At 49.9% G+C, this 26,754-nt stretch overlaps 1 protein-coding gene across 1 annotated transcript; it reads left to right on the top strand.

The window, feature by feature from the left end:
• Positions 1-63: 63 nt before the first annotated feature.
• VSX2 (visual system homeobox 2) lies at positions 64-23,044 on the top strand. Its single transcript, XM_005479806.4, has 5 exons — positions 64-524; positions 1,702-1,786; positions 4,646-4,769; positions 20,134-20,314; positions 21,395-23,044. Exons 1-5 carry the CDS (start codon positions 86-88, stop codon positions 21,724-21,726), a joined length of 1,161 nt encoding a protein of 386 aa, XP_005479863.1. The 5' UTR covers positions 64-85; the 3' UTR covers positions 21,727-23,044.
• The last annotated feature ends 3,710 nt before the right edge of the window (positions 23,045-26,754 follow it).

The raw sequence follows: 26,754 nt of genomic DNA, 5'->3' as shown, positions 1-26,754 counted from the left end.
GCTCCCGGCTGGGCGGATAAAAGGGGCCTGAGCCGGGGGCTCCCAGGCATTCCCGGAGCGGGCACCAGGGACCGCTGGCCGCAGCATGACGGGCAAAGCGGGCGCGGCGCTGGCCCCCAGCCTGCCCGGCAAGCCCAAGCCCGACGGCGCGGCCGCAGCCCCCGCCGCCCCGCCGCTGCCTCCGCCGCCCCCCGCGGCTGGGGTCAAGTCCAACTCCGGGCCCACCCCTCCCCGCTGCACCGGCTTCGGCATCCAGGAGATCCTGGGCTTGAACAAGGAGCCGCCGTCGCACCCTCGGGCCGCCCTGGACTCTCTGCCCGCCGGGCACCTGCTGGCGGCCCGCTCCGTGCTCAGTCCCGCCGGGGTGGGCGGCGTGGGCATGGGGCTGCTGGGCGCCAGCGGCATCCCCGGCTTTTACACCCAGCCCACCTTCCTAGAGGTGCTCTCCGACCCCCAGAGCGTCCACCTGCAGCCGCTGGCCCGGGCCCCCGGGCAGCTGGACAGCAGCCAGACGGCCAGCTCAGGTAGGCACGGCCCCGGCCCCAGGGACCCGCTGCGCCCCGCCAGCACCGCCGCCCGCACCCAGCCGCCGCCCGCACCCCGTGTCCCGGCGGGAGGCCGCTTGCTCGGCGGTGGAAGGGAGATTTCGTTTCGATCCCGAGAATGAGGAGAAGGGCGGGCGGGACCATATTTTCCCCCGTCCGGGGCTGCGGCCGCGGTGTGATGGGGCGGCCCCGATCGCCCGGCCTAGGGATGCGCAGAGCTCCGTCGGAGCGGCCCCCGCGACCCCGTGTTGCCGGATAATTGGGGTCCTTCGGCATCCTTTTCCTAGACGGCAGCAGCCTCCCACAACTCTGCCTACAGGCCCGTTCCGCCGCTGCTTCGGGTCTCCCCAGAGCGGCAGGCAGCAGCGCCGGACCCGGGCTCCGGGGGCGATTCCCGGCCTCCCTCCGGCAGCGGCGCCCGTCCCGGGCCGTGCCCGTCGCCCCCGCCCGCAGCACGGCCCGCCGAGCCGCACGGGGCCAGGCCGGGCAGGTGGCGCGGCGCCGCGGGCAGGAGTGGGACCGGAGCGCGCATCGAAATACGGGTCCCCGATCCGTCCCCCGGTTGCTCCTTTCGGGGCAAAGGCGGCGGCGTCCTGCCCTCAGCACCCCCGGGCCGCGGCATCCCTCGGGAGCCGGGGGCGGCGGATAGGCAGCAGCTCCTCCCGGGGCTTGTTTTTGCTGCTTGGTAGCTCCGTAAACCTCCGTTTCTTCCTCCCCGCTCCGGTGTTTCCGGGGCGCAGTCCCGGATCCCCGGGCTGGGGCAGGCGGTCGCGGTTGCCCGGCCGCGGAGCGGGGGCTGCAGCTTTCCCGTTCTCCTACGGTTTGGTTGAGCTCGCCGGGCTCTGCGCGCTGGCAGCGAGGCAACAGCAGCCTCAGCAAACGACTCTGGTGGAGAGAGGCGGGAGCGAGAGCCCGGTCCCGGCCCGGAGCCTTCCCTGACTGGGGCGAACCGCCCGGAGCTGCCCGCAGCGGAGCGGGAGCGGCGCCGGTGCCGCGCTGGAGGAGCAGCCGGCGTCGGGCCCCGTCCGCGGCGCGATCGCAACGAAATCCTCGGCCGGAGCCGGCGGAGGGAGCGGAGCCGGCGGGCCTGGCCCTGCCCGGGGGACTCTGGCGGGGAGCGAGCCCCAGCCCACAGCCGCTGCCTGTCTTTCCGCAGATTCCGAGGATGTCTCCTCCAGCGACCGAAAAATGTCCAAATCCTCCCTAAATCAGAGCAAGAAACGAAAGAAGAGGCGGCACAGGTAAGACACGGCGGCCACCCCGCCCGCTCCCGTCGCCTCAGTCCCCGGGGAAGCGGCCAGCGGCGAGCCCGGCCCGCTCCGGCCTGGAGCAAAACATTCTCCCCGGCCCCGGAGCGCCCCGGCACTCCTGCGGCTTCTCCAGCGGCTCCTTCCCCTTATTCTTCCCCCCCGTCCAAAACAGATCGGATATGGGGACGTGCCTACAGGGAGTGGGGGATTCAACCACAGGTGTAATTTTATTTAATTTTTTCTGGCTGCGGGTCCAGATATCCCGGGTCGCAATCCTGTCCAGCCTAGGAGCCGCGGTGGAATGCGGATCATCAGTGTTTGGAAGGGAAAATCATGAACCTGTCAGAAATAATAAAAGCCGTTTTCAGCTCCACATGCAGCAATCTTAATACTGGCTGTCAGCAAGATAGAATTCTTATCAATAATTTAAATATTTTATTACGTAAAAATAAATATTTTGCCAATAGGTTAAATAGTGGGGAATCAGAGACAGCCTGCAAAGAAGCTGAAGAAGGTTGAGAAACTGTTTAAGGAAACGAAGATCCACTTTGAGATTTGGTTTCCTATAAGCACGGTCAGGGTAGTAGACTTTGCCTGACTTCTCCCACAGTTAAAATGGAGTTGGTTTGTTTGCGCTTTATAAACAGAAACGAAAAATCCCGTGCTGGGTTCTGGCATTGCTGTGGCCAGAGCGCCAGGACAAAGGAAGGCCAAACACCATCCACTGAGGGTGATTTAGGAATAATTAAATCAATCCTGCCACGATGCAGGAAAGGTGGATTAAAAGACGCTCCAGTGAAAGCTTAGCAGGATGCGGGGTGGAAGGAGACCGACTATCCCGGGAGACATCCTGCTGTGTGTGCAACAGGAGGCTCGGTCTGGAGGGCTGCTTTCCAAAGCCGGACCTCTCCCCAGGCAAATGTTCCCAGTTTGGGTGCTCTGGGGTAAGAACGAGCTCATTTCCTCTGCACCCCGGACGGGGCTGGGCGATAACACAGCTGAGGCTGGTATACAGGTCCCGGTCTGGATGAGAGATAGGAAACGAAATTCAGATTTGTTTTATTTTCATTTCTAGACAGAAACAGACCTGCAACATTTGTCTGTAGCTCAACATTTCGTTGTAAACTGTTAAGACCTCTAATTGTAGCGAGGAAGGGCTGGAAGATGACTGGCCAATAGCCTGCAAATAGCTGCAGGATAGAAACACCGAATGGGCAGTGGGTTGGGAATTGCAGAAGGGACGGGAACTACCCGGGCATGAGCAAAAAGGGGAAACTTCAGCGGAATGCCAGCAAAACCCTCCCGCCGGTGAGGCTGGACCGGCTTCCGCGCTCTCGTGGGAGGAAGATGGAGGGGAATGCTTAAAATCTAAACTGGATCAAAATTGGAATAATTTTTCCTGTGGTCGCAGAGAGAGAAAATACATGATTCAGTGTGCCTCTGCTGTCCCTAGAGTTCACAGATTTGTCAGAGTTGAAGAAAAACTGTTTGAAAAGAGAATGGATTTAAAAGTGAATTTAAAGAAGGGTCTGATCGCAGGCAGGTCCCTTGCATTTGCATCCTGCTTTTGTTAGCATTATTATCGATCTGGTGGAATCCTTTCCATTTTGTATAGCAGAGGATATTTCTGATATTTTCTGTTTAAGCTCTCTGGAACTGAAAGGCTTTTCTGAAATTTGGATGTATTTTAGAAAATGACTATTTCCTCTTTCTGTCTGGGAGATACACGTTTTTTCGATTGATGCTAAATTTACACATTTACTTTGCAAAAGGGCTGCAATTCGTTGTTTGGTTTAGGATTGTTTTATTTTGGTTTGGTTTTTTGGTTGAGTTTTTTTTTTTTTTTTGTTTGACTTGATTTTTTGGTTGAGGGTTTTTTTGTTTGACTTGGTTTTTTGGTTGAGGGTTTTTTTGTTTGATTTGGCTTTTTGGTTGAGTTTTTTTGTTTGGTTTTGGTTTTTGGTTGGTTGGGGTTTTTTGTTTGTTTGTTGTTTAGGGCTTTGGAGGTTTTTTTTGCCATTGCAGTATTTTTAGCTTTTATCTAAAATTGTGCTTTTTGTACTGGAGGAGTTGAAGGGTGGGAGTTTTAACCCTCAGGGAGTGGAAGTGGTCTGAGACTTCTCATCCATCTGCTAGGGAAGGGCTTTCATCTGTCTCGGCTTTCCAGCTGCTGATTTTTCAATTTGGTTGTCCCAAACTGAGAACGGCTGCGTGAGGCAGGTTGGGCTGCTGCCTGCCCAGGGCAGCCCAGGAGGATTTCTAAAGGATAATGGGGTAATACAAACTGGCAGGGAGCAGCTAAGGAGATTTTGGAGTGGAAGCAGCCAGGGGAGAGGCAGAGGAAGGGAGCTGGTCCAGGTTCTCATGGGGAAGAACTGGTGAAAATTGGTGGGTTAGGGTGGAGAAAACATTTGGAGAATTTGTCCAAAGACTGAGACTCAAGGTGAAGGATTATTTGCTCTTGGAGACTGAAGAGGCTAAGGACCAGCAGCTGGGAAAGGGCTCAGCACCTCTCCAGATGGGATGCAGAGGATGTGATGTGATGATCCTCACAAGTGTCCGATCAGCTGCCATCGCTGCGGGCACTGGCTGCTGGGGGGGCACTGTCTCCAGAGGCAAGTCCCTGAAAGGGAAGGTGATTTGTAACTGTTAAAAATTCTGTCTTCTGGCATTTTCTGGTTCTCCTTTCACCCTGGCACTTGACCTTTTGTGCACAGAAACACAGGAGGTGGGGAAAAGCTATGTATTAGCCGGTCACCCAGGTTTCACTGTTTTCAGTGTCCATTTCTCTGACTCTTCATCATCTTTGCTGCTTCTTGTGTTTTGATCAAAGAGTTTTACTCCCCTCAGGACAATCTTCACATCCTATCAACTGGAGGAGCTGGAGAAGGCCTTCAATGAGGCCCACTATCCTGACGTGTATGCTAGAGAGATGCTGGCCATGAAAACAGAGTTGCCAGAAGACAGGATACAGGTAATCACATCTCTTGGACCCCCCTATTGTGCTGCTCCCAGCCATGCTCATCCCCCCATGAAGAAAAGGTAGTGGCATGGGCAGGCTGACATTTTTCTGAATAAACTTCCCCAGCCTGTCCACTCTCCTGCTTTTGATGGCAGGCAGATCAGATATTCTTGGCAGAATTGTATTTGGTGTTTGCATGTTGACATGTGCTGTGCCTGGTGTGTGGTACCAGTGATTTGGGCGTGCAACAGAGGGACTTTCAATCAGAGAAGGACAACAGGCATGCAAAAAAAGATGACAGTGTTTCAAGGTCTTGGTAAGAGCAAGAAGAGAGCCTCCCAGAGACCATGTCTGGGTAGGCATTGCTGAAGGGAAAGGGCTCATCTCTGCTCCTCTGGCCACAGAAGGATGCCCAGGGATGGCGTGGGCAGCTAGTACAGCTGTGGGCAGCATGCAGTGTGGGAATGATGGGTGAGTCCCAGTGAGATGTTTGCACCATGTCTGCACTTTGACTGGATTTGCCTCCTCAAGTGACGTTACCCTGGAGGTTTCTGGGGATAATTCTTTGTTATTTTTTTGTTAATCTGTTAAATTTTATTAAGGTAACAGCTTTTAACGTTAAGGCTTTAGATGCATGTCAGTCCTGTCATGGTACTGTAAGGAGGTGGAACAAGGGGGTGTGGAATATCACTGTGTGGAGAATCCTCCAGCAGGAAGGAGCAGCCTGAGCTGCAGGGCTGGGCCAGGACCAGCCTTTGGCATGCATGACAGCCAGAAAGCTGGAGAAGACTCAAGAGCTGCTGTTTGCAGTGTGGGAGGCACACTGGACAGAGCTAACTGATGTTGACAAGAGTGGGCTCCAGCAGCCCCTTTTGCCTCGCTTTACCCCATGGCTTGCTCCCACCAGGTTTCTACACAAGGCACAGGACTGTAATGGCCAAGCCTGGAGCAGGTGGAGTTGTGGTCTGGCTGGAAGTTAACCTGCCCTGGTTCTCCACACAGTGGCAGTGACTGGCCCCTGAGCAGCTTCTACAAGAGATGTTGTCCAATGTGCCATGTGGTGTTGGGAGGGTCCTGGTTTCCCTGGTTCCTCCTTCTGTTCATCCCTCATGCATGCCCAGCACCCACCAAGCTGTGTCTTGAGCTCCTGCTCTTTCTTTGCTGAAGAGATGGCCCAGGAGGCTGCTCCCTTGTGGGTTTGGAATGCAGCTCAGAGGGCACTCAGCAGGATAACACTGATGCTGGAAGCTGCTGAGGTAGGACCCTGTGCAGGGACAGGAAGATCCTCCAAAACAAAGGTGTAGGCTTTCCCCCTCTGTTCTGAGACCCCCTCACCACCCTTATTCTTGTGCTCAATCAAAAATGACACTTTAATAAAAGCAGCTCATGCTTCTTATCCCATTGCCCTGGCAGGCCTCCTGCTGATCTAACAGCTTGTAGGTAACCTGTGTGCTAACAGGATTTCCACCAGTCTTCAGAAATAATGGCCCACCATCTCAAATACTACCCGATGCATTAGGATTTTGCTCTGAGAAATAAGCCCTGATGCTTTGCCTTTAGAAGGAGTGAAATGGATGGATGGTCACTTCTCCACTTGAGATCCTGTAGGACATCAGGCCAAGAGAGGAGAGATTGTTGGGAGTTTATTGCGGCCCACAGCCACAATTTGGTGCTGGGCTGGAAAGAAGATCCTTTGATTTCCCATAAAAGACCTTTCCAAGGAAGAGGTTCCTCTAGTGGCACAGTGTATGTTGAATTCCAGAGGCCCCATTTCTTTGGCCAGAGCTGAGAGATTTACTCTGTGTGAGGTGGAGTGGGATGTTGTGGCACACAGTGTAGAGCTGACACAGCTTGTAGGGCTTCAGCACCTGGAGCACCCTGAGTATTTTAACTGATTTGGAAGTGAAATAGCAGGAAAAGCATCTTAGCTGTCCCCGACTGGTCTGCCCTGTCATTCTGCAGCTGGCTAATGAGCAACTGCTTACTATTCTATATTGCAGCTTTTAAACCTAGGAGTGCTCCTTACTGTGACCCCTCTGCTCTTGAGATCAGGTTAGCCTTGGGCAGCAGAAGCACCCCAAGGTATGGCTGTTCTCAACATCAGGTGTAACTAATGGCACGTGTATTCCAGAAAAAAGTGATTGTGAATAACAGTTTTGCTGGCCATGAAAGAGGAAATAATGAGAAATAACAGAATTTCTGTAGCACCTGTTGAACACATTGCCAGGGTGAGCATCAGGCTCACAGAGGAGTCCTGAGCACCACTGTTCTTTCCAACAGATCAGCAATCATTGTCCCTTACCACGCATTCAATGAACTCTCCTTGTCAATATTTTGTGTGTGTGACAAGCCATAGCAAGGTGATTCCCAACTTTGATCATACTTCTTGATATTTTACCTCATATTCCTTTACAACTTTGGGCCTTTTTGTTACAAGCCTAATTATTTCCCCTTGATTATAAAGTTCATGCTCTTTAAATAAATGTAAAATATTTCTTCCCCTGGTCACTTTTGGTTTTCATCATTGCTTAAGTAAGTTACAAGGATCTTTCCTTAAATTATCCTTCATAAATCACATGCTCATCTCTTAATCAAGCGGTTGTTCTTACATGAAGCCATCCTTCAGCCATCCTGGAGGTAAGGGACCCCACGCCTACCGCTGCAAGCTGGGTGTGCTCACAGCAGCTCACCTGGATTTGTGGGCTTTTGCAGAAACAGTCTTGGATTAGCACTGGTCTGCTTGCTTCCTTATTTATTTATTTATCTAATTCAGTTGCTTCAAACTTCTTTTAGACAGATCTTATTTTATGCTCAGGATTTTCCCTTCAGTGTTGTGGGTTTCATATTTCGTTACCTTCGGCTGAGCAGCATAGAAGCAGCCCTACCAGCTCTGACAGTGGTGAGAGGTGGGTGCCACACAGGGCAGCTCTCCAGTGATTCTGAGCACTTTGTCAGCCTCCTGGCATTTTGAATGCATGTAAATTTCTTAATATCCCATGGCAAGAAGTTCTGCAGCAGAACTGCCTGAGTGCAGTAGATCTTGCTTTGAATCTCTTAGCATCATTTAATGCTCCTTGGAAGAGACAGCTTACAATGAATCTTTACTCCCATCTTCATAATATTTATAATTTCACATCATCACATTTTTTTCCTTGCATGAGTTTCCCAGCTGCCTGAGGGAGCTCTATAGTTTTGCATTTTCATTGCAGCTTGTGGCTCCTCTCATCTTTCAGCAATGCTCTCTCCCTCCTGTAGGTCATTAATGAAAGTGTTTTCTAATATTGTTGTGAGCATCATATGTTGTGGACTTCTACAGCATTTCATGTGGTTTCCCACTGGATCCTCACCTAAGACTGATGTCTATCCCTTATTTTCATTCATGGAATCATTTCTCAGGAGGTATTAGTCAAAGAGAAAGTAAATCACCTACGAAATTTGATGTGAAAGTGAAATTCAAAGAGGGCAATTGAAGGAATGATATATAGGAACTGTTTGCAGATAAAGCCTTCAGCAGAACACTACAAATAGCCATCAGAGGCCAAGAAAGTTACTGGTTTAAGAGAACATTGAATACAGGAAAAAAATATTCAAACCCTCCATTTAAAGAGGATATGAAAGTGTATCTTTTTCCCAAGGCAGACACACACTGTGTGTGTTTTACTCCCACACTAAGCTGGCTGCTCCTGGAAGGAAAACGAGGATCCGACCATTGGGCAGCATGGGAAAATAATTTTTTATAATAGTGAGATATTATGCACAAGTCACATCAGATGTCACTGTGGCCATTTTGCACATTAATCAATGTATTTGAAAGAATATTCATATGAATTGAAGTGCCAGTATGGGAATAAACCCAAGCTGTTCTGTAAAATCCAAGAGAGGTAAGTAGATTCCTGTGGGGAAGTATATCCTTAATAAACATTATGAAGTATTAAAAATGTCCTGAGGCTGACAAATACTGTGACATCTGACTTAAATTGCTTTTTCTCATAACAAATCTAAGTGTATCATGTAGATTTTAGATAAGTTATCCCTACTGAATTTATGCATACATAACAGTTCCAAACTTTAAACTGAGTAGTTACAATATGAAAGTTCAGTAACAGTTTGATTTGGGGATTATTGAAATTATTTTGTATGTTTGTCCTTAAAGTATGTCTCCTATTAATCAAATAAATTGATTAATCAGTACTTCAAAAAAATAAGATCCTGACTGCTATTGTAGGGACATTAGAGTCACCTTTTAAGGGAAGTAATCAATTAAGAAAAGGTAATAAAACTGCTAAAAATTGTCAGTTCTTGTTGTTAAAAGGGGCATGGTAATTATTGGATGACAATTTTTGGGACAAATGAAATTGCTCACATAAGCAAAAGGAATCCCAAGAAGAGGCTGGTGCTGTGTGAGGAGTGGGGATTGCCTGTGCATCCAGCAAGCTTTGTCAGGCAGCTAAGAGGCCAATTTTGGCGAAAAACAAAACAAGGTCAATTAAATCTCTAATTGAAAAAGTATTGGTTTAGCTACCAGATTAACACATTTCAGTATCACTGTGAAACCTTTAGGAGCTGAACAGGGATGGAGGAATCAGGAGGAGCAATCATTTAGAGGGAAGCAAGTACCAGGAGTATTTTGCAAGGACAGAGGTTTACCTTCCTTCAGCTTTGCAAAAAGGTTCCCTGTTTAGAGATAATGTGACAAGGCCTGAGGAGTCTGTACTGCGCTGAGTGGGAGCTCAGGAGCGAACCCAGGAGCCCCCTCAAGAAACATGACAGAAAGCATGAAGGAAAAATTCGTTTTATGCAGCTTTAGCAGCCCTGGCTTCTCCCCCTCCTGCCAGATTTTCCTGCTGGTTGCAGAGTGCTGGGGTGTAGTCTGAGTCCCAGGGTAAGGATGGAATGCTGTGATTGCTCCATACAGCTGGTGACCTTTGCTGAGTGTGTGCCTGGAATGGCAGCCAGAGCATTACTCAGGGCTGCAGAGAGTGGCGATTGTGGCTTTTCTAAGCTTATCACTATCACTCCAAGAAGTGAGGACCTGTGTACTTCTGTTAAAATTTTGGGTGACTGTCCCACATGGAACAGAGCAAGGCCAGCATGAGGCACACTGCCAGGGGTTCCAGCTGGTACCTCTGTACAGCACATTCCCGGGGACCACGTGGCTGGAATGAAATGCCACACTGGGTAGGGCTGCTGGAGGTAGATTACCAAGGTGAAGGACAAGCCAAAAGTGTTGCTGTTGTGTGAGCCAACTATTTCAAAATATATACATTTTAAGAGCCCTGCAATGAGTTAATGATGAAATAGATTTGAGCAGCTAGTGCTGGCTAACTTGGCCAATAATTCACGAGCACTGGGGCAAGCCATGGCGCTGTGATACCAGATAAGTGTAATAAACTTCCCCTATGCTTCTAGAAATGTAGGAAGTACACAAGTGAGAGTAATAAAACTAATCAAACTTAGTGGCTCACTGAGAATATTATTATGAGTTTTTCTCATGGCATATGGTGCATCTCTGCCTCCATGTCTTTAATTGGTATGTTAGGAGTTCATCCACTTTTCTGCCTCTTCAATAACATGCTTGTTTAGTTGATCTAAATTCATATTCATTTCCATTTTTCAATTAAGAGTTGTTTAATTTGGCCCTTTCTCTAATGGATTGTTTTCATTACCCTTTATCTATGGCCTGTTTTCAGCCCATGTGCTAGAACTTCGTTTACAAGTTAATTACCAGAGCTGCAAACAGAGGGGCTGGGTGATGGGCAAGAGCAGGGACCCAGGAAAGTTTTCCAAAGGGATTCTTGTCTGAAAAGTCTTACATTACATGCTTTTGGACAGAGAAAGGAAATGTGGTAGGAGAAAAGAAGGAAAATGGAGGGCTGAGAATGACACTTCAGCTTAATGAAGTGGGGGCTCTCCTGCTTGTTGCTAGACCATGCAGATTCCTGCTTATCTTGTGGGATTTTACCCTGCTACAGCTGGGGCTGCTAGGTGCAGTTTTAAAAGGTCCTTTTGGTGGAGAGGTGAAGGTATAGAGTTATGAATATTTTCTTTACCCAGGTACTGCTTTATCCCTCTATGTTCAGTCCCTGAGTTGCTTTAGTCACTGATCAATTTTCTAAATGAAACAAAAAACCAAATAAAATCAAACTTGCCTCTTCTTGCCTTCTGCTCTGTTCTTACAAGATGTTTATGACTGTCTCAGGAAAAGGGACTGGGAATTTGATGTGCTTTTGCACAGAACTGGGAGGAAAACAGGGGCCTTTACTCTGCTTGTTCTCTCCATGGTTTGGAGACACTCTCAGCGAGGATCTGACACCTGCAAGCACTGGGTCACACGAGTTCCCTGTGAGAGGAAAGATGGGCAGGAAAAATGGGTATCCTGAAGCCCATTTCTCTGGAGGGCATTGGTAAAGGCCTTCCCCATCATGTCCAAGAGAATCAGGAATGGCTCTGCAGGCATGATGCCAGCTGGGACAACTCTTGCCTGCATTCATCCCCCCATTGTCTTGGTGTAAATAACAGTAGTTTAAGGCTAACCCTTCTCTGAGTTAGCTTAGGCTTGCAGTTCCTTGGTCACTTTAGCTCTTCTGGAAATACCATCCCAAATCCCTGTGCTGGGAGCACTTGTATTCACTTCTTCAATTAATTATGAACTTTCTTTTCTCTCTTCTGATACCACTGCACTTTCACATCTGATTTTTAAAAATAATTGATCATCCCAGCAATTTCAGTAGTTAATTCCTCTCCAGCCTTATGACACCTGGCAGAGGAAACAGCTGATGGTTGTGTTCATGTTTTCTTTTAATGACCCTTTATTACAAAGTTTTCCTACTTTCCTGGCTTTGAATAGAGATTTTTCTAACAGTTCAATAACACAGGCACTTTAGACACTCAGTTAATTTACTCTTCCCTGTATTTCTTAATGGATCTATTTCTCTCTGTAGTGTTTTTGTTTTAGCCTGATAGATCTCAACAAGTTCTTCTGATTCTTCTCTGGAAGCACAAACCTGCTCTCCTTATCATTGCCCTTCTCTGTGGGTGTTCTGTGAGCCAGGATTTCCCCAGGCACTGCAGAGCAGTCCAGTCCTCAGCAGACACACCAAGAACCTCAATCTCCATGTGCATGAGGCTTCAGGTCCTTCTGTGGAGCAGAAAAGAGGAACTGAGCACTGAAACAAACTGTTTCTGCTGTATCTTACAACAAAGATGCCTTTCAGAGGGTGCTTTATTGGAGGCTGTGAAAAGCATTGGATGCTCTTCTGTCTACCCTGAGTGTTACTCTCCTGGCAGCAGCAGTGAGAGGTGTTCAGTTTAGGACCTGCCCAGTGTGGGAAGCATTTGCTCCCTACTTTCTCTCTCAGCAGGTAGCTGGTAGGGTCCCAAATGTCTGAGCAAAGGCAGAGCTGAAACTATGGCTCCCACAGTTATTAGAGCTTTCAGTGGCAGCCTTCTCCTCAAAGTTGTAGCAGGGGAATGCAAGCCAAGCACTGGTTGCCTTTCTGTGAGTTATATAAATGCTCATGCCATGCATGTTGCACACTCACAACCATAGGGGTTAAGTTCCCTCCCTGGTGACTGACTCGTGCCTGGCTGCTGTGGCTGACCTGCTGCAGCGTGGATGAGCAGCAGCCCTTGGCCAGGCCAGCTCAGCTTCTGCCTGTGCTGCTCAGGCAGGCCAGCACAGCCAGGCTGCCCACCAGCCTGGGTCACCTGCAGCTTTGGCACCCACGTGGCAGCACTCTTCCACTGTGCTACCCTTTCCTTTCTAAAGACACTACTTGGCTCATCCAGAGGGAGGGCTCAACTGTGAGTGTCCTTGAGAAAAAAATTCTTGGGAGGATCTAGCCATCCCATCCATGTGAACATGCATGAGGAATACTTGTCACAGCCAGATGTGCCAGTGATGTCCATTCCAAGACAACTTGCTTTATGTCCATCACATCTTTCTGACATCTCTGGGTCCCTTCACTGCCAGCCTTCCAACTCAGAGTGCCCCATCACTGTCACGACAACCACTGCCATTTGTTATTTCACTGGATCAACTTCTTCAGCTTATATGATGACCATGACTGAGATCAAGGCTCAGTGACAAAGTGACAGCTAAGGGAGACACCTGGGATTGTGCTGTCCTGGTGTGAGCAGCACTCCTGGCCAGCCTGCACATCACCAGCTCAGCAGGTCACACCATCAGCTGTGCTGTGCCCAAGTGTTGGCTGCAGGTGTCAGCGGCACAGCAGCAGCCAGTGCCTGCAGAATCCGTTCTGCAGCTGGAAGATGTCATGTGAAAACCCTTGGAGTTGTGAATTACCCAAAGAAGGTTAAGGATACACAGAGCTGAGGAACAGTAGAGCCAGGAGCAGACACATGGTAGGAGTAGAGTGCTGAAGGCCCACCCAAGCTGGTGCACGGAAACTGATTACATCTTACAGCATTTTATAAAATGTCTTGTTTGTATAGATATCTTCCAGCTAATGTTCAAGGGTGCTTGGGGACTTTGCACACTGTCCCCATGCAAGTGAGGCTTGAGCCCCATCTCAGGGAGCAGTGGGCACAGCAGTACTGCAGACACCATCTCTTGCTGGTGCACAGCCTCTGGTGCCTGAGTGTTTTTCTGGAGCAGGTCAGAGAGCACCTTTGCCCCTTGCTCCGTGTCTGGGCAGGGCAGCAGGGAGCAGATGCTAGCATGCAGGGGGCAGTCCCAGAGCACGGGCAGTGCTCCACAGCCTCAGGGGAATGCTGGCATGCCATGGTCTGATTTCAGGGCCCATTGAAAGGCATTGTGAGGGGGATGTGACATTTCTCCTCTGACTGTCCTGGCTCACCTTCTCTAGCAAGAAAGTGATAATGTGGTGTGTCCCTGCATGATTACAGAGTGCATTACTTACAGGTGTTTATGAAGATCTATGCTAAGGTTTCCTCTGTGCTAGAGGACCTGCAGAGCAGTGTTAGTGGGGGAAAAGAAGGCAGAATGAAATAATTCAGGCAGGATAGCAGCTTGGTTAATGGAGTCAGGTACTGTGATCACCTAAAGGATGGATGTGCACTATCACTGTTTGTGACAATGACAGATGTCTCCCTGGGTTTCTGTGGATTAGGATGATGCCTGCACTCTTGTCAGCTTTCTTGTGACTATCATGCTTCTATGACCCTGGTGTTTTTCTTGTTTTTCACTCAGCATGTTAGGAAAAGAGGAATTTGGATGTTGATCTGCCAGGTCCCAGCATAGGGGAGCCTATTCTGTAATGCCAGCGAAGCTACTGGTCAGCTGGAATCACAGTGTGGCCGTGGTGAAGTCAGTGTCTCAGAGATGCATTTGCTGTGCAGATGTGATGCACACACAGACTGAGTGTGTGCTGGACCACTGATCTCACTGTGCTGACCCTGCACGTCGTGCGCACACTCGTTTTCCTTTGGGGAAGATGGGATCCCTGCAGCAAATGAAGCTCTTTGCCTTTGAAAAGTTACAGGAAGTGAAAAAATGTTTCCCATGAGGCCAGGTGGAAATCCCAGATTTACCAAAGGAACACAGTTTAAGACATGTTTCCTAGTGAAGAGGGATTTTATAGCCTTGGTTGCATAAGTCAGATAAATTGCAACAAACAGTTATTCTTGGTCCATGTAGTGCTTTTAAGAGTAGGACTGGTAGGCATGACAATACCATGCACATTTTTGCTGTGTGCTCATTAAGCCCATATTCAATGAGTGCCCTGTTACTCTTTTAGCTTAGAGGGGACCCAAGCATGGTGAACCATCATGTCTTCACTCAAGAGGGATGAGCACTGTCTCACAGGTCATCTTGTACCTCTGGTTGGACCTGTTAGCCATGTGGGTTGGACACAACTCCAGCTTTTATCAGAAGGGCTCTTGCTATGTTATGGATAGGAATAGCCCTTTTTAAAGTGAGTTCAGTCAGCTCCTTCTCACTGTTTGGCAAGAAGAGGGATGATGAGTCCTTTGATCAGCCATGCAGCCCATGTGCAACCTTTACTGCTCTCATTTAACTTCATAACCACTTTACACCTGCCATAGAAAGTGATGTCACCATAAACAGTACCAATAACTTTGACGTTACATTTGAAAAGACAGCAATAAACTGTTTCCAGGCTTACACAGGTGCAGCAGTCTCCACCAGCAGTCAGGAGGCTTTTCTGTAGTGATTGCTAAAACAGAGGATTGGAGGAAGCCCCAGGGCACAGTCAGAGCTCATGCTCTCATGGCACTCTGTTGCACAGCCCCGGTATGCGTGGGGACGTGCTCCAAGCAAGATATGAAGCCATTCTTTGCAGTGTTCACATCTTCAGACTGAACCCAGCCAGGGCTACAGGTCCTGTCTGATATGAGGATGAGGACATCACTGTGTTATCAGAGGAGATTTTAATTTTGAGCACTATCTTTGTTAAGTCTTGGGTTGGCCAGGGTAGAAAGGGAGAGGTGTATTTGTCAGGAGAAGCTGGGCACTGAGGTACCAACAGCCCCGGCCGGGGAGGGCAGATCCCGGAGCTGTTGGCTCGATGCCCCGGAGTGCCTCGGGCAGGGAAGCGCCGGACAAAGAGCGCACACCGGCCTGTCCGAGCGCTGGGCACCGCTCCCAGCGCCTCTCGGGCCCCTGGGGCTCTGCCTTCCTTCCTTCCTTCGGGGCTGTTTGCCACAGCTGGGCGCAGCTGCTCCTGCAGCCCGGCACAGGCACGCGGTGTCCGTGTGTCTGTGTGTCCGTGTCCGTGTGTCCGCAGGCGCGGCGGGCCCTGCCTGCGGCCATCTAGCGGACACTCAGCTCCGGGCTTGTGCTCCACAAACCCCGATCCTTGAAACGCCCTCCTGGAATGCTCCGTCACAGGCAGGACGAGAGATCTGGTGAAGCAAAATTTCACAATTCTCAAGCCTGGAATTTTCCTTTAATAGATGAGGAATGCTTGGGCAGGGAAAAGATATATATATTTATACTGATAAGAAAAAGAAATCCAATATTGTCACAGACATCTTTCCATAAAAATCCTTTCTTTAGGATTTTTCCCCCTTCTGAGAAGCTGTGGCCTCAGCAACAAAATGTAAACAGTGGTTATCTGCTGCTGTGGAATGCAACAGGTGAATCCGTGATTGGTCTCGGGTGGATGTTTGGATTTACTGACCACTCACGGCAGAGCTGGGTCTCATTCTCTGCTGAGACACAGCCCTTTGTTATTAATTCCTTTTCTACTCTTAGCTTAGCTAGCCTTCTGAGAACTTTTCCTTCTATTTCTTTTAGCATAGTAATAATGTAATATATATCATAAAATAATAAATCAAGCCTTCTGAACATGAGGTCAACATTCTGGCTTCTCTCTTCATCCTGCAACCCTTGCAAGCCCTGTGACATTATAAAGATTCTCCTGTCTTTTTACCCTAGCTTGGAAAATAGCTGCCAAGAAAATGAGTGTTACCAGTGGAAAATTTTAGGTTGAAAAAACCAGAAACAATACACAGGAATACCACAGATGTTTTAAAATATCCCTTCACTAATTCAGATTTCTGAATTATGGCTAACCTCAGGGAGATTTCTCTCTTCAGCAGACCATGTTTCAGACACTGATTTGGTAAACAAACTAATATGATGAATGTGGATAACAAGGATGTGTCAAGTCTTATATCCCCTTGCAAAATGAGAGATTTCTCCTCCTACAATTTGCTCTTCTGCATCATCAATAATCTGGAGAAGTATCAGTTGTCATCTGTGATTCAGAGGAGAAAACTGTTGAGATTATCCTTGCCAGTCTTGACTCCAAAATTCCCACTCCAAAACCCTTGCAACTCCATGGTCAAGTACAGAGTGCCTGAACTTTTATTGCTTTGGGCAGTGGGCACTGGAGGTGAGGGTTAGGTGATGATTTAAGTCAGAAACATTCCCACTTTTCACAACACTGCAAGACAAACCTGTGCACTTTTCCCCATTGTTCATTTTTGGAGAACAGGCTTCCTGGAGCAGTTTGCCAGATTTCACAAAGGGTGTTTGTGTGAAAATAGAGGTGTGAAACTTTTTGGGCTGTAATACATTGGTCCAAAAGACACCTCTGCACATCACATTGGGACAGCTTTGCACAAACATGACATACTTCAATCTAAAATCAATCAGAAGATTTCACCACTGCCCATGAGGTGTGGAAGCAGAAGCACAGTCCTTTCACCACAGCCTGGGCTGTGCAGCAGAGACCCAGATGAAAACAAGTGAGAAGGAAGGTGCAGGGTACAGAGCAAGGCCAGTAAAGCATTTCACAAAGCTGAGCCAATCCTCAGGGTGGGAAGGGGAAAGAGGAAATGTGGACAAACCTAGACATTGCTGGAAGCAGACCAAATCTTACACAGTCAGAGGAAGCTGTAGAGTAGATATATCCGAGCAAGGACAATAAGCAGCCAAAGAATGCCAAAACCACAAGAAATGTGTAAGGTCAGTAAAGTCTAAGGGGGAAACCCTCTCCTGGAAAAGTAAGGGGCCAATACTAAATAACTGCATACTTGGATGTTGTGCCTGATGTGCCAACACAGCTGAAAATAGCTCTGAGTTACTAAATCACTGCGTAATTCAGCTCAGAATCAAGGCATGTGAAAATTTTGGTAACATATCAATAAATTTGAAGAAATCACTGAGATCCTCTCATAAATGAAAGCCCCACTGATGGAGCCACCTGAATGAGGACAAAATCATGGAAACAGGACATGGGACAATCCTGCTGATTTGAAATGGCATGAGGACTGCCAGTGCCATGCTGGAGCTCATCACTCAATGTTCCTCAGAATGAGCTTGTGACAGAGATGCTTGACTGGGATCTGATCCCAGCAATACACAGTATTGAGCACCACTGGTTTCACTCATTTCATGCCTCAGATGAAGATATGGTTCCTAGTATTAAACCTAGATAGTCAGTCTTCCTGATTTCTGTTCTGCTAAACATTCTGGGATTTCAAACTTTCATTTTTCCTAATCAAAACCCAGAGGAAATTCCCATCAAATAACAAAAATTGGTTTTGGAAATCTCAGAATGATCTTACTGAGATGTTGATGCAATTTTGATTTTCTCATTTGGCTTTAAAGCATAGATTTTGCATGTCTTAGGCAGCTGAGATTAAAATACAGCATTCAGAAGAAAGCTATAGATAATTTTGATTACACTTCCACTGGCTGGACACAGTTTTTCCTGTGTGATTGAATCAGCATTTTTTGATTGAAGATTTTCTACCAGCTCTAGTCAAAATTGGGCTGCCAGCTGGCAAAGCTTCTGCTGCCTCCAGTATTTCCACTGCCATGGAAAAGGGGATGCTCCAGGGTAGCAGGTTTAACACTGCCATGGAAAAGGGGATGCTCCAGGGTAGCAGGGTTTGTGGCAGTGGGCAGTGCTGGGCCAGGCTGAGACCCAGCCAGGGAAAAGGAAGAGGAGCATGAGGCAGGCAGGAATATGATAGAGGCATCAGGGTAGGAGGGATGAGAAAGGGCAAGTGGTAAAAGCATCAGTAAAGAGACCCCTGCAGCTCTGCACCTTGTGCTCTGGAAATGGGAGGATTGCATGGCCTGGGAGAAGAGAGGAAGCTCTGCATTCCTGAGGGTCTTTGCTTAGGCCCTGGAGGATTTGAAACCCTCCCCGGTCCAGGGGTTACAGACTGGCAGTATGAAAGCATAAATCACACCGTTTATCATGCAGAGGAGGTGACATGTGGTGAAGCAGCCTCCTTCCTTTGCCTGGTAAAATCCTCTCTGACATGCACAGAGTGTCTTCTGCTGGGAGAAGCTGGGATCACAGCCAGTGGGACCAGCACCCCACCCATTCCACAGAGCTGTCTTGGGAAGCAGGCTGGCTGGGCTCCTGGGAATGGCCAGCAGTGGCTGTCATCAGTGCTAGCAAGCCACCCACCTGCCCACCCTGCAGCTCTGTCCCTACCATAAGGTTTCAGTGCTGGGCAGTTCTCCTCTGCACTGGTAGAAGAGATGATATTGCCTTGCCACCTGAGACCAGGACATCACTCAGTGTTATGGTCCCCATGGCAGAGCTGGGGGACTGGCACAGACCCCCGGTGCTCCCCACTGCAGCTTGAGTCCCCCACAGCTGCGAGTACTGGGGACAAGAGAGGGTTAAGCTGTCAGCTCTGTAATGTTAAACAGGTGTCAAAGGCACCTCCATATATCTGCAGATTGAAATCAAATTCTTTGCAGTATAAAAAGATAAATTACCCAGGCGATTCCCGCCTCATCCCACTCATCAGGCCAGCGCCAGACGGCAAGCAATTTTTTTTTTTAATGTGCTAACGACCTAATCAAGCAATCAAGTCGGAGAAGATTGCGGAGTGACCCCGAGCATCCATCTGCCAGCGAGACCCCGACATTCATTTCCATTCCGCCGTGTACTTTCCGGGAAAGGGAGGGAAAAAAAATAGAAAAGAAAAAAAAAATCCTAAACAAATTAACACCCAATTTTCTGTGAGTCTAATTAGTTAAATGAGGAGGTGTTTGGGGTGTCCACCGGGAGGGAGGGACTGCCTCTCGGAGAGGGGCCTGGTAACTCCATGGCATTAATTAGCGCAGGTCAATGGCGTGGTTCCCTGGGGACCAGCTGCTTTAATTTCCCGTGATATTTCAGTGCCTGAGGCCCATCGATTCAAACTGAAATTAACTTATTTTTCAATCAGGCCTGGGCTGCCCCTGGGGCTGACTCTTCCTTTGCCTCCTTCTGAATAGACCTCAAGCAATTTTTCATCTAAAGCTGATGCCGCTGCTCGGGGGGGAGAAGGGAGGGGAGCCGGGGAGGGAGGAGGGTGAGGGAGACAAGAGGAATGGAAATCGGAGAGAGAGCACTAATAGATTTCTGCGAGTATCACCCCCTCCCTGCCATTGCTGCCTGCCTCTCTGCTCACTGCCCCCCAGGTCACAGCTCAGAGATTATTCTGCCAATTTTCTGAGAAGATGAGGGGTTTTTCAAACTGGGAATTCAGGGCAAAGCACACAGAGCAGCTTCCCCCTTCTTTAGAGCATCTGCCCCCATCCCAGCCCTCCCTGCAGGCACCGCTGCCTGCAGTCCTGTACCGCTGCTCAGACACACAGCAAATAATAAAAGAAAATCCCAGGCACGAGAGCCAAAAGCCACTAGAAAAAAGACGTTGCAATGGCAAATTAATTACATCCTGTGGAGAGGGATGGGACCTGCTTTCACACTTGGCCCTCTCCACTCCTTCAAGGGAGGGAGGGAGAGATACCCAATGTCTGTTGCATGGTGGAAGAGGTTGTGTTGCCTTTGGGATAAACATCCACCCATCTGCTTTCATCATGCTGCAGAAGTACATGTATGTTCCCATGTAGGAAGGGGCCTGGCACGCCTTCTCCATGCACAAAACCCATGTCCCTCCTTGTTGCTCGCTCCAGGTTTGGTTCCAGAACCGCCGGGCCAAATGGCGGAAGAGGGAGAAGTGCTGGGGCAGGAGCAGTGTGATGGCTGAGTACGGGCTCTACGGTGCCATGGTGCGTCACTCCATCCCGCTGCCTGAGTCCATCCTCAAGTCTGCCAAGGATGGCATCATGGAGTCCTGTGCCCCTTGGCTCCTGGGTAAGAGACCAGCCAAATTCATGGGGGATAGCAAATGGGTAGAGACAGGGGGATGCAGGGAAGAAATCAGAGTCGTGTTGAAAATAGGTGAGGGGCAGCAGGGCAAGGTCCCCCCATCCTGCCACCCTCAATGCCTCCATCTGCCAACGACCCTTGCCAATAGAGTTCCACCATATTCCTGCTGGACCTTGGATCATGACCTCCAGAATCTGGCTGGACACAAATTTGCCCACACACTCAGGCTGGCGCTGACCTTCCCTTCCCTTCCCTTCCCTTCCCTTCCCTTCCCTTCCCTTCCCTTCCCTTCCCTTCCCTTCCCTTCCCTTCCCTTCCCTTCCCTTCCCTTCCCTTCCCTTCCCTTCCCTTCCCTTCCCTTCCCTTCCCTTCCCATGACTCAAGCATATTTCATGCCCAGCTCTGGAGCAGGGACTCCAATCCTTGCCCAAGGCAGGAGGTCATCCCAGTCTCACTCCTCCAGCCCTGTGATGTTGGATAGGGTGCTAGAACTCCCAAATGCTCTCTTTGCCCAAGTTTCACTTGGTTTTCTGTGCAGACATGGAGGTAGCAGCTACCCTGTCACACTCCTGCTCTTTGCTTCCCTCTTTCTGACCTTCCAGGCTGGTTCTGCCCCAAAACTAGTACCTGGCATCTTGACAATGGGCTGTCCTGTCCTTCTGTCTTTGTGAAACAGAGAGAGGCAGAAGGGTGTTTGTGGTTTGATACAGAAATAAAAATATCCCTCCTAATGAGGGATCTCCCTCCCCAGCCTCGGTGAAGCTCAGGCAGCTATGCTGCTGTCTGAGACTCTCATCTCCATGCAGGAACAAGTTAGCTTCAGGTTCACAGAGAGAAATGAAGGGGAGAGTAATTATAGACCTTTGGGACCAGCCACAGTCCACAGATGCTGGGCTGCCCTTGTGTGGGGGCCAGAGCGAGTGGCTCGCCATGACTGCTGTGTGAAGCAAGGGTTTCTGCTTTTCCTTAATTCTGGCCTCTCTTTATCTTTGCTGTTTTCAGTTCAAGATGGCTTTCCCATGCCCAGGCGCTTTTCTAAACCCGAATACCAACAATTCTTTTTAGGGATGCACAAAAAGTCTCTGGAGGCAGCGGCTGAGGCGGGGAGGAAGACAGAGGTGGAGCGCCAGGCCCTGCCCAAGCTTGACAAAGGTGACAAGGAAGAAAGGGGTCCTGATCCCAAAACCACCATTTCCCAGGAGGAACTGAGAGAAAACAGCATTGCTGCCCTCAGGGCCAAAGCTCAGGAGCACAGCACCAAAGTCCTGGGGACCATTGCCGGGGACAGCCCAGTCCCAGGCAGGAAGCCGGAGACAGGGGAGGAGGCGGCTGTGGCAGAGGACGAGAGACAGACGGAGAAGCTGAACTCATCGCAGAAGGAGGAGAAGCTGATCTAGGGGCAACAGAGGTGGCAGCAGCCAGCCCCAACAGACACTGTGTCCTCTGGGGGCCATGTTCCCCCTTGGACTGCCAGGTGTCCCTGGCCACCCCTGCCAGGGAGAGGGGCCCTGCTCTCTGTGTTTGGGGCTGCCTGGCAGGGGTGCCCACCGCCTGCTCCCCTTGAGCACACCCCTGCCCCTCGCTCCTCCACCCCACCAGGCCTTCCTCACCCCCCACCCCTTCCTTTTGGGGAACTGGGAAGTGTCACATCATTGCTGCCAGCAATGACACTAAGGCTCTGGTCCCCTTCAGCCTCACACCTGGCTCTGGGGCCTTCTCCTTCTGCTGCAGCCCCAAACCCCACTGGCCATCCTGAAGCAAGCCTATTCCCTGCTGCCACACCTCTCCTTGGTGCACAGCTCTGCCCAGTGCTGCCCAGCCCCCTCCTCTTGTGCCCTGTCCCACTGTGCCCCAGGCAGACACGTCACCTTCTGCTGGCCATTGCCTCTGCCTGCGGCCCAGGCTGCAGCAGGACAGGCCCATGGCAGAGCTTGCATGAAACGATGACCATCCATCTAGGGTGGCTTGCATCTTCCACCCATCTCTCCCTGCTCAGCACTAAGGTCTGCAGGGAAGGGACTGCAGTTAAAGAGCAGTTATGCTTTGCCTCTCTTTGGCAGGGAGAGGCAGGTTTAGCCCACAGGCACAACACCCTGGTCCCACCTGGCACCCTGAGCTAATCCCAGCCCATTTCACTGGGTCCTGCAGGGCTGGGTCTGACTCTGCACCAAACACCAAAACCCTACACCCCTGCAGAGGGGATGAATGGTGAATTTATTTATTGAATACATTATTCCAGGTGAAACAACAACATCCACCTAATGTATTTATTGAATTAAATTTGTCCAGCGCACCCTCTGAGTGTTAAAGGGAATGACAGCCATGCACATCCATCCTGACACACCCTGTAACGTGTACATACATCCCACAGGAGCACATGCAGACCCACACAGCCAAACTCACTCCATAGTACCATCACCTTCCCATCCCAGTGAAGCACTATTCCCCCTCCGAAAGCTGTAGGACAGTGACTTCCAGGTGACCCTTTCTGTCCTGCTTTCAGCTGTGAGCACCCTTTCCCCAGAGCTACTGTTTCTCTTCCATCAGAGGTTAAGCCCAGACATCCAACCTGTTTGTCTTTGTCCCCTGATCGTTTGACGTGTTAGATGATAGCCCATGGAGTGTAAATAATGTATATACAGTGAGAAAATAATTCAGTATCGAGGTGTTTGAGATATGAAGCTGTAACAACTTCTAGTCATCCAGCATCTGTGATTTATGTGCCATTTTCTGTAAAGATATGAAGAAGAATAAAACTAAACAGGAATACTGTGTATGAGTCCAGTCACCAATGTTAAAGAAGGGCGAGTTCAGCCAGAGCTCAGAGGGAGTTGGATGCCATGCTATAGACAGAGAGACATTAGAGATCCAAAGCAGCCAGAGGTCTGCACTTTCCTGCCCACTGGGGCATGGAAGAGATGGGGTCTCTCTCTGCAATGAAATACAAAACTGAAAGGGGTGTGCTTGTACTTGGAACAGAAGTTACAGCATACAGCTGGTGAAAGAAAAGTCACTTCAGCATCCGGAGCAGCCCTGGTGCTTTGGGTCACCCCATGTCACATGTGCCCTGGTGTTCAGAGAGTTGGACAGACCTCCAGGCAGGCTCAGCCTCTGCCAGGAGAGGCAGCATGGCCCTGCTGGCCTGAGGCCCTGGGCCAGCAGCCAGACACCACAAGTGCAGGGGAGCTGGTTGAGAGGGAAGAGCACCCATGGGATTTCCAGCTAGGGTGAGCTCCAATTCGAGAGCAATGGAAGCCTATTCTGGGTTATCAGGCACAGTGGGTTTAGTGCCAAACACCAATGCATCCACTAGAATTATTTACTCATTTCCTGCTGTGAGATGGATTGGGAGCAGGGCAAAACAGGCTCAAAACTTTAAAGGATATAAAGAAAACTTTATTACCAGAATCAAAAGAAAAATATAAAAAGAAAATGAGAATAAACCTTCAGAACACTCCTCCTCCCCCCACATCCTCTTTTCTTTCCCACTGAAAATGTAAAGAGACAAAATTTGGGACTTTCAGTCAGTTTGTCACCTCTAAAACAGTCTTTCTTCAGTTCTCTTAGGGAGAGGAGTCTCTCTTGCCATGCCATGGAGACTTCTCCACAAGAAACAGTTCTCTCATGGTTTTTAATTTCCATAGATAGCAACTGCCTGGAAATTTGCGATCATGAAGTCCCTCCCATCTCTTGCAGCCTTCCCACAGGTGTGTTCATGGGCCACGTCAACTTATAGAGTACTATATTAAGGATGAGCATCTCTACTATAAAAGCAAAAATTCTTTTTGTCCATCTCTGGGAATGGAGGTTTTCTTCTTTCTGCACCTGGGCAAGGCTACTCCTCTCTCCCATCTCTCCCTGTTCAAGCTTCTCATTGGATCGCAGCAGCTGCAACATCTGCTTATTTCAACACGAATGCTTCTGCTCATGGCTGTGGTTAGAATGCTACATTCCTCCCAAAGCATTCCATGAATTACAGGGGAAAAACAAAGTCTGATATATCAAATATATCTTCACCATAGCCTTACAAAAGAATTTCAGCTCAAAACTAAGGCGTCTCCTCAATCCCCTCCCACCTAAGAGTTTGACTCCTTCACTGACCTCAGTGTCCCATGTCGTTTTCTCTACGTGTCTTCACCCTTTCCTTTTCCTGATTTGGGGGAGAACCGGAGTTTGTAGGCTCATTTGTTCTCATGCTTAATCAATTGAAACAGTTTTTCTAGAGCTCTGCAGTGCTGAAAGGTTGATCTCATCCAGGCCCTACATCAGAGAGATCGCTCACTGCGCCGCTCACTGCTGATTACGTGGTCTCTGCCGACACTGTGCGAGCTGTGCTGGCCGCTGGCTCTACTCTGCTTTTCTTCACACGGAGCACCAAACCCAGGAAAAGCTGCTGCTGCCATTTTTGTCCTTCTGCCCACAGCATGGCTGGCTAAAAGCGGCTAAGCAAACAAAGTTCATTGCGAGCCATGCTGAGGAGCCACGGCCATGCTCTGCTGTCCTGGTTGTGCCGATTTTGGCCACGCAGTCCCGGCCATGAGGCTGCTCCCGGTTCGGGGTGACAGCGGCCACTCCCTGGCTCTCCTGGCCTTGGGGCTGCACCCAGTGCCAACTGTGGGGTCACTCCCAGCGCTGGTCCTGGTCTCATGGTTGCACCCAGCGTTGGGATGGTCCCCAGCGGCACAGCCTGGCGAAGCCCCTGGCAAAAAAGGACCAACAGGCTCTGCCGGGAAGGGGCCCCAGCTGCCTCACTGGCACAGGGCCCGGCGGGCTTCACGGGAAGGGGCCAGCGCCACAGCAGTGCCCGGCACGGCTCAGCCTAGCCCAGCCAGGCAACTGCTCAAATGGCGAAAGCCAAGAAAGCTTCATATGGGCTGGATTTGTTCGTTTTTAAACCCGCTTTTCCGCAGAGGCGTGTGCAACTCTTCTTGAGTGGCTTAAGCAGGTGTCAATCTTCACAACCAGCCAGCTGATTGGCTCTGCCGGACCCACAGGGACCCGCCCCTGCGGCCGCTGGGCTCCTCCCCAACGGAACCCGGCCTGTGTTAGAGCAGGAGCCAGGTAAGGCCCCGCCTGCCCTGCTGAGAGCATCTGGGAATGCTCTGCTGAAACACCTAGTGGCTTCCAGGGACAGGGATAATGCTGAGGTGCATAGGAAATAAGAGACTTGTGGAACAATGAGGCTACTTGGCCTGACTTTGTGGAGAGGCTGTAGGCCCAAAGGTCTGTGATTCCCCAGGGGACAGGGCCCTTATTGGTTCCCACTGAGCTCGGGGTGGCTTTGACACAAAACAGATGTGTGGTCTGGGATGAGTGCACCTGATGGGAAATGGTGCCTGTCTCCCACACTGGTGTCCAGCCTGTCCACCAAACATACCAGCTCCATAGACAGTGAGTGGTGTTGCACTTTGAAGAGCAAAGAGGAGATCTCCTAACCCTGTCATCTCTGCTGTTGATGTGCATGGCTGAGAACAACCCTACTTGCAGGGAGAGCCTTTCTCTGCTCTTCTCTTGTGCCCCCTAGGAAGAGAAGGGAATTTGGTCAATGACATTACGGAATCCTGCAAATTCTACCTTAAAAAAACTACCTATATAGGGCCTGAAGGAAAGGAAGGTAGGAAAAAAACCCTCTTTGGAGGCAGCTGAGCTCTGCTGTGGTGGGTGGTGGGAAGTCAGCATTAGGAGATGGGCTGCAATACTTCATGTCAAACCACCCCCAGCTGCTCCACCATGGCCTAATTGAATGCTCCAGCTGGTGGGTGGTACAGCCAGTCTGTAGTGGCTGGGAGGAGGCAGAGAGCCCAGCCCAACCTGCCAGAGGGACAGTTCTGACAGCCACCCAGCAAGGTCTGTGGGATGGGATGCAATATTCCTCTCCTGCAGCTGACAGCTAGGTGAGAAAAACCTTCCCTGGCCCACCACAGCCTAGTGCTGTGCCAGAAATGGGCATTAATTCTGGCTGTCACTCATGACTACCATGGGAGTGGCCCTAAGATTAACAGGAACCTGCCCCAAGGTGCCTTTGTGGCCAGCAGAGCACAGGGGGATGCAGAGGCAAGGGAGGGGATGGTGATGAATAGATGGAGGTGTGAGGGAGGCAAGTGGGGATGAAACAGATGGCTCTGGGGATGCAGTGCAGCCCTAGGAGAGAAGGAGCAGGCTCTTGGAGTCTGGCCCAGGCACCTCGGCCCCTGAGGAGAGTCCAGGCACACGTTTAACCTGGCTCCTGTTCAAGAACTGCTGTCAGGACTCAGATTAGCATGAAGGTTATTTTCAGTCAAATATTTCTACAGTCTCTCCTCCCTTACAGTGATTGAATTTCTTTTTTCCCATAGTGCTGTGGAAGAGAGGAGGAGAGGAACAAGGCAGGGCAGAAGAGGTGCCCGGGCTCCCTGTGTGAGAGAGCTGCTTTGTGTCCAGTCAGG

The sequence above is a fragment of the Zonotrichia albicollis genome, chromosome 6 (assembly GCF_047830755.1).
Source record: "Zonotrichia albicollis isolate bZonAlb1 chromosome 6, bZonAlb1.hap1, whole genome shotgun sequence".
Taxonomy (NCBI): Eukaryota; Metazoa; Chordata; class Aves; order Passeriformes; family Passerellidae; genus Zonotrichia; species Zonotrichia albicollis.
The sequence above is the reverse complement of the archived record's forward strand: the minus strand, read 5'-3'. Positions and strand labels throughout refer to the sequence as shown.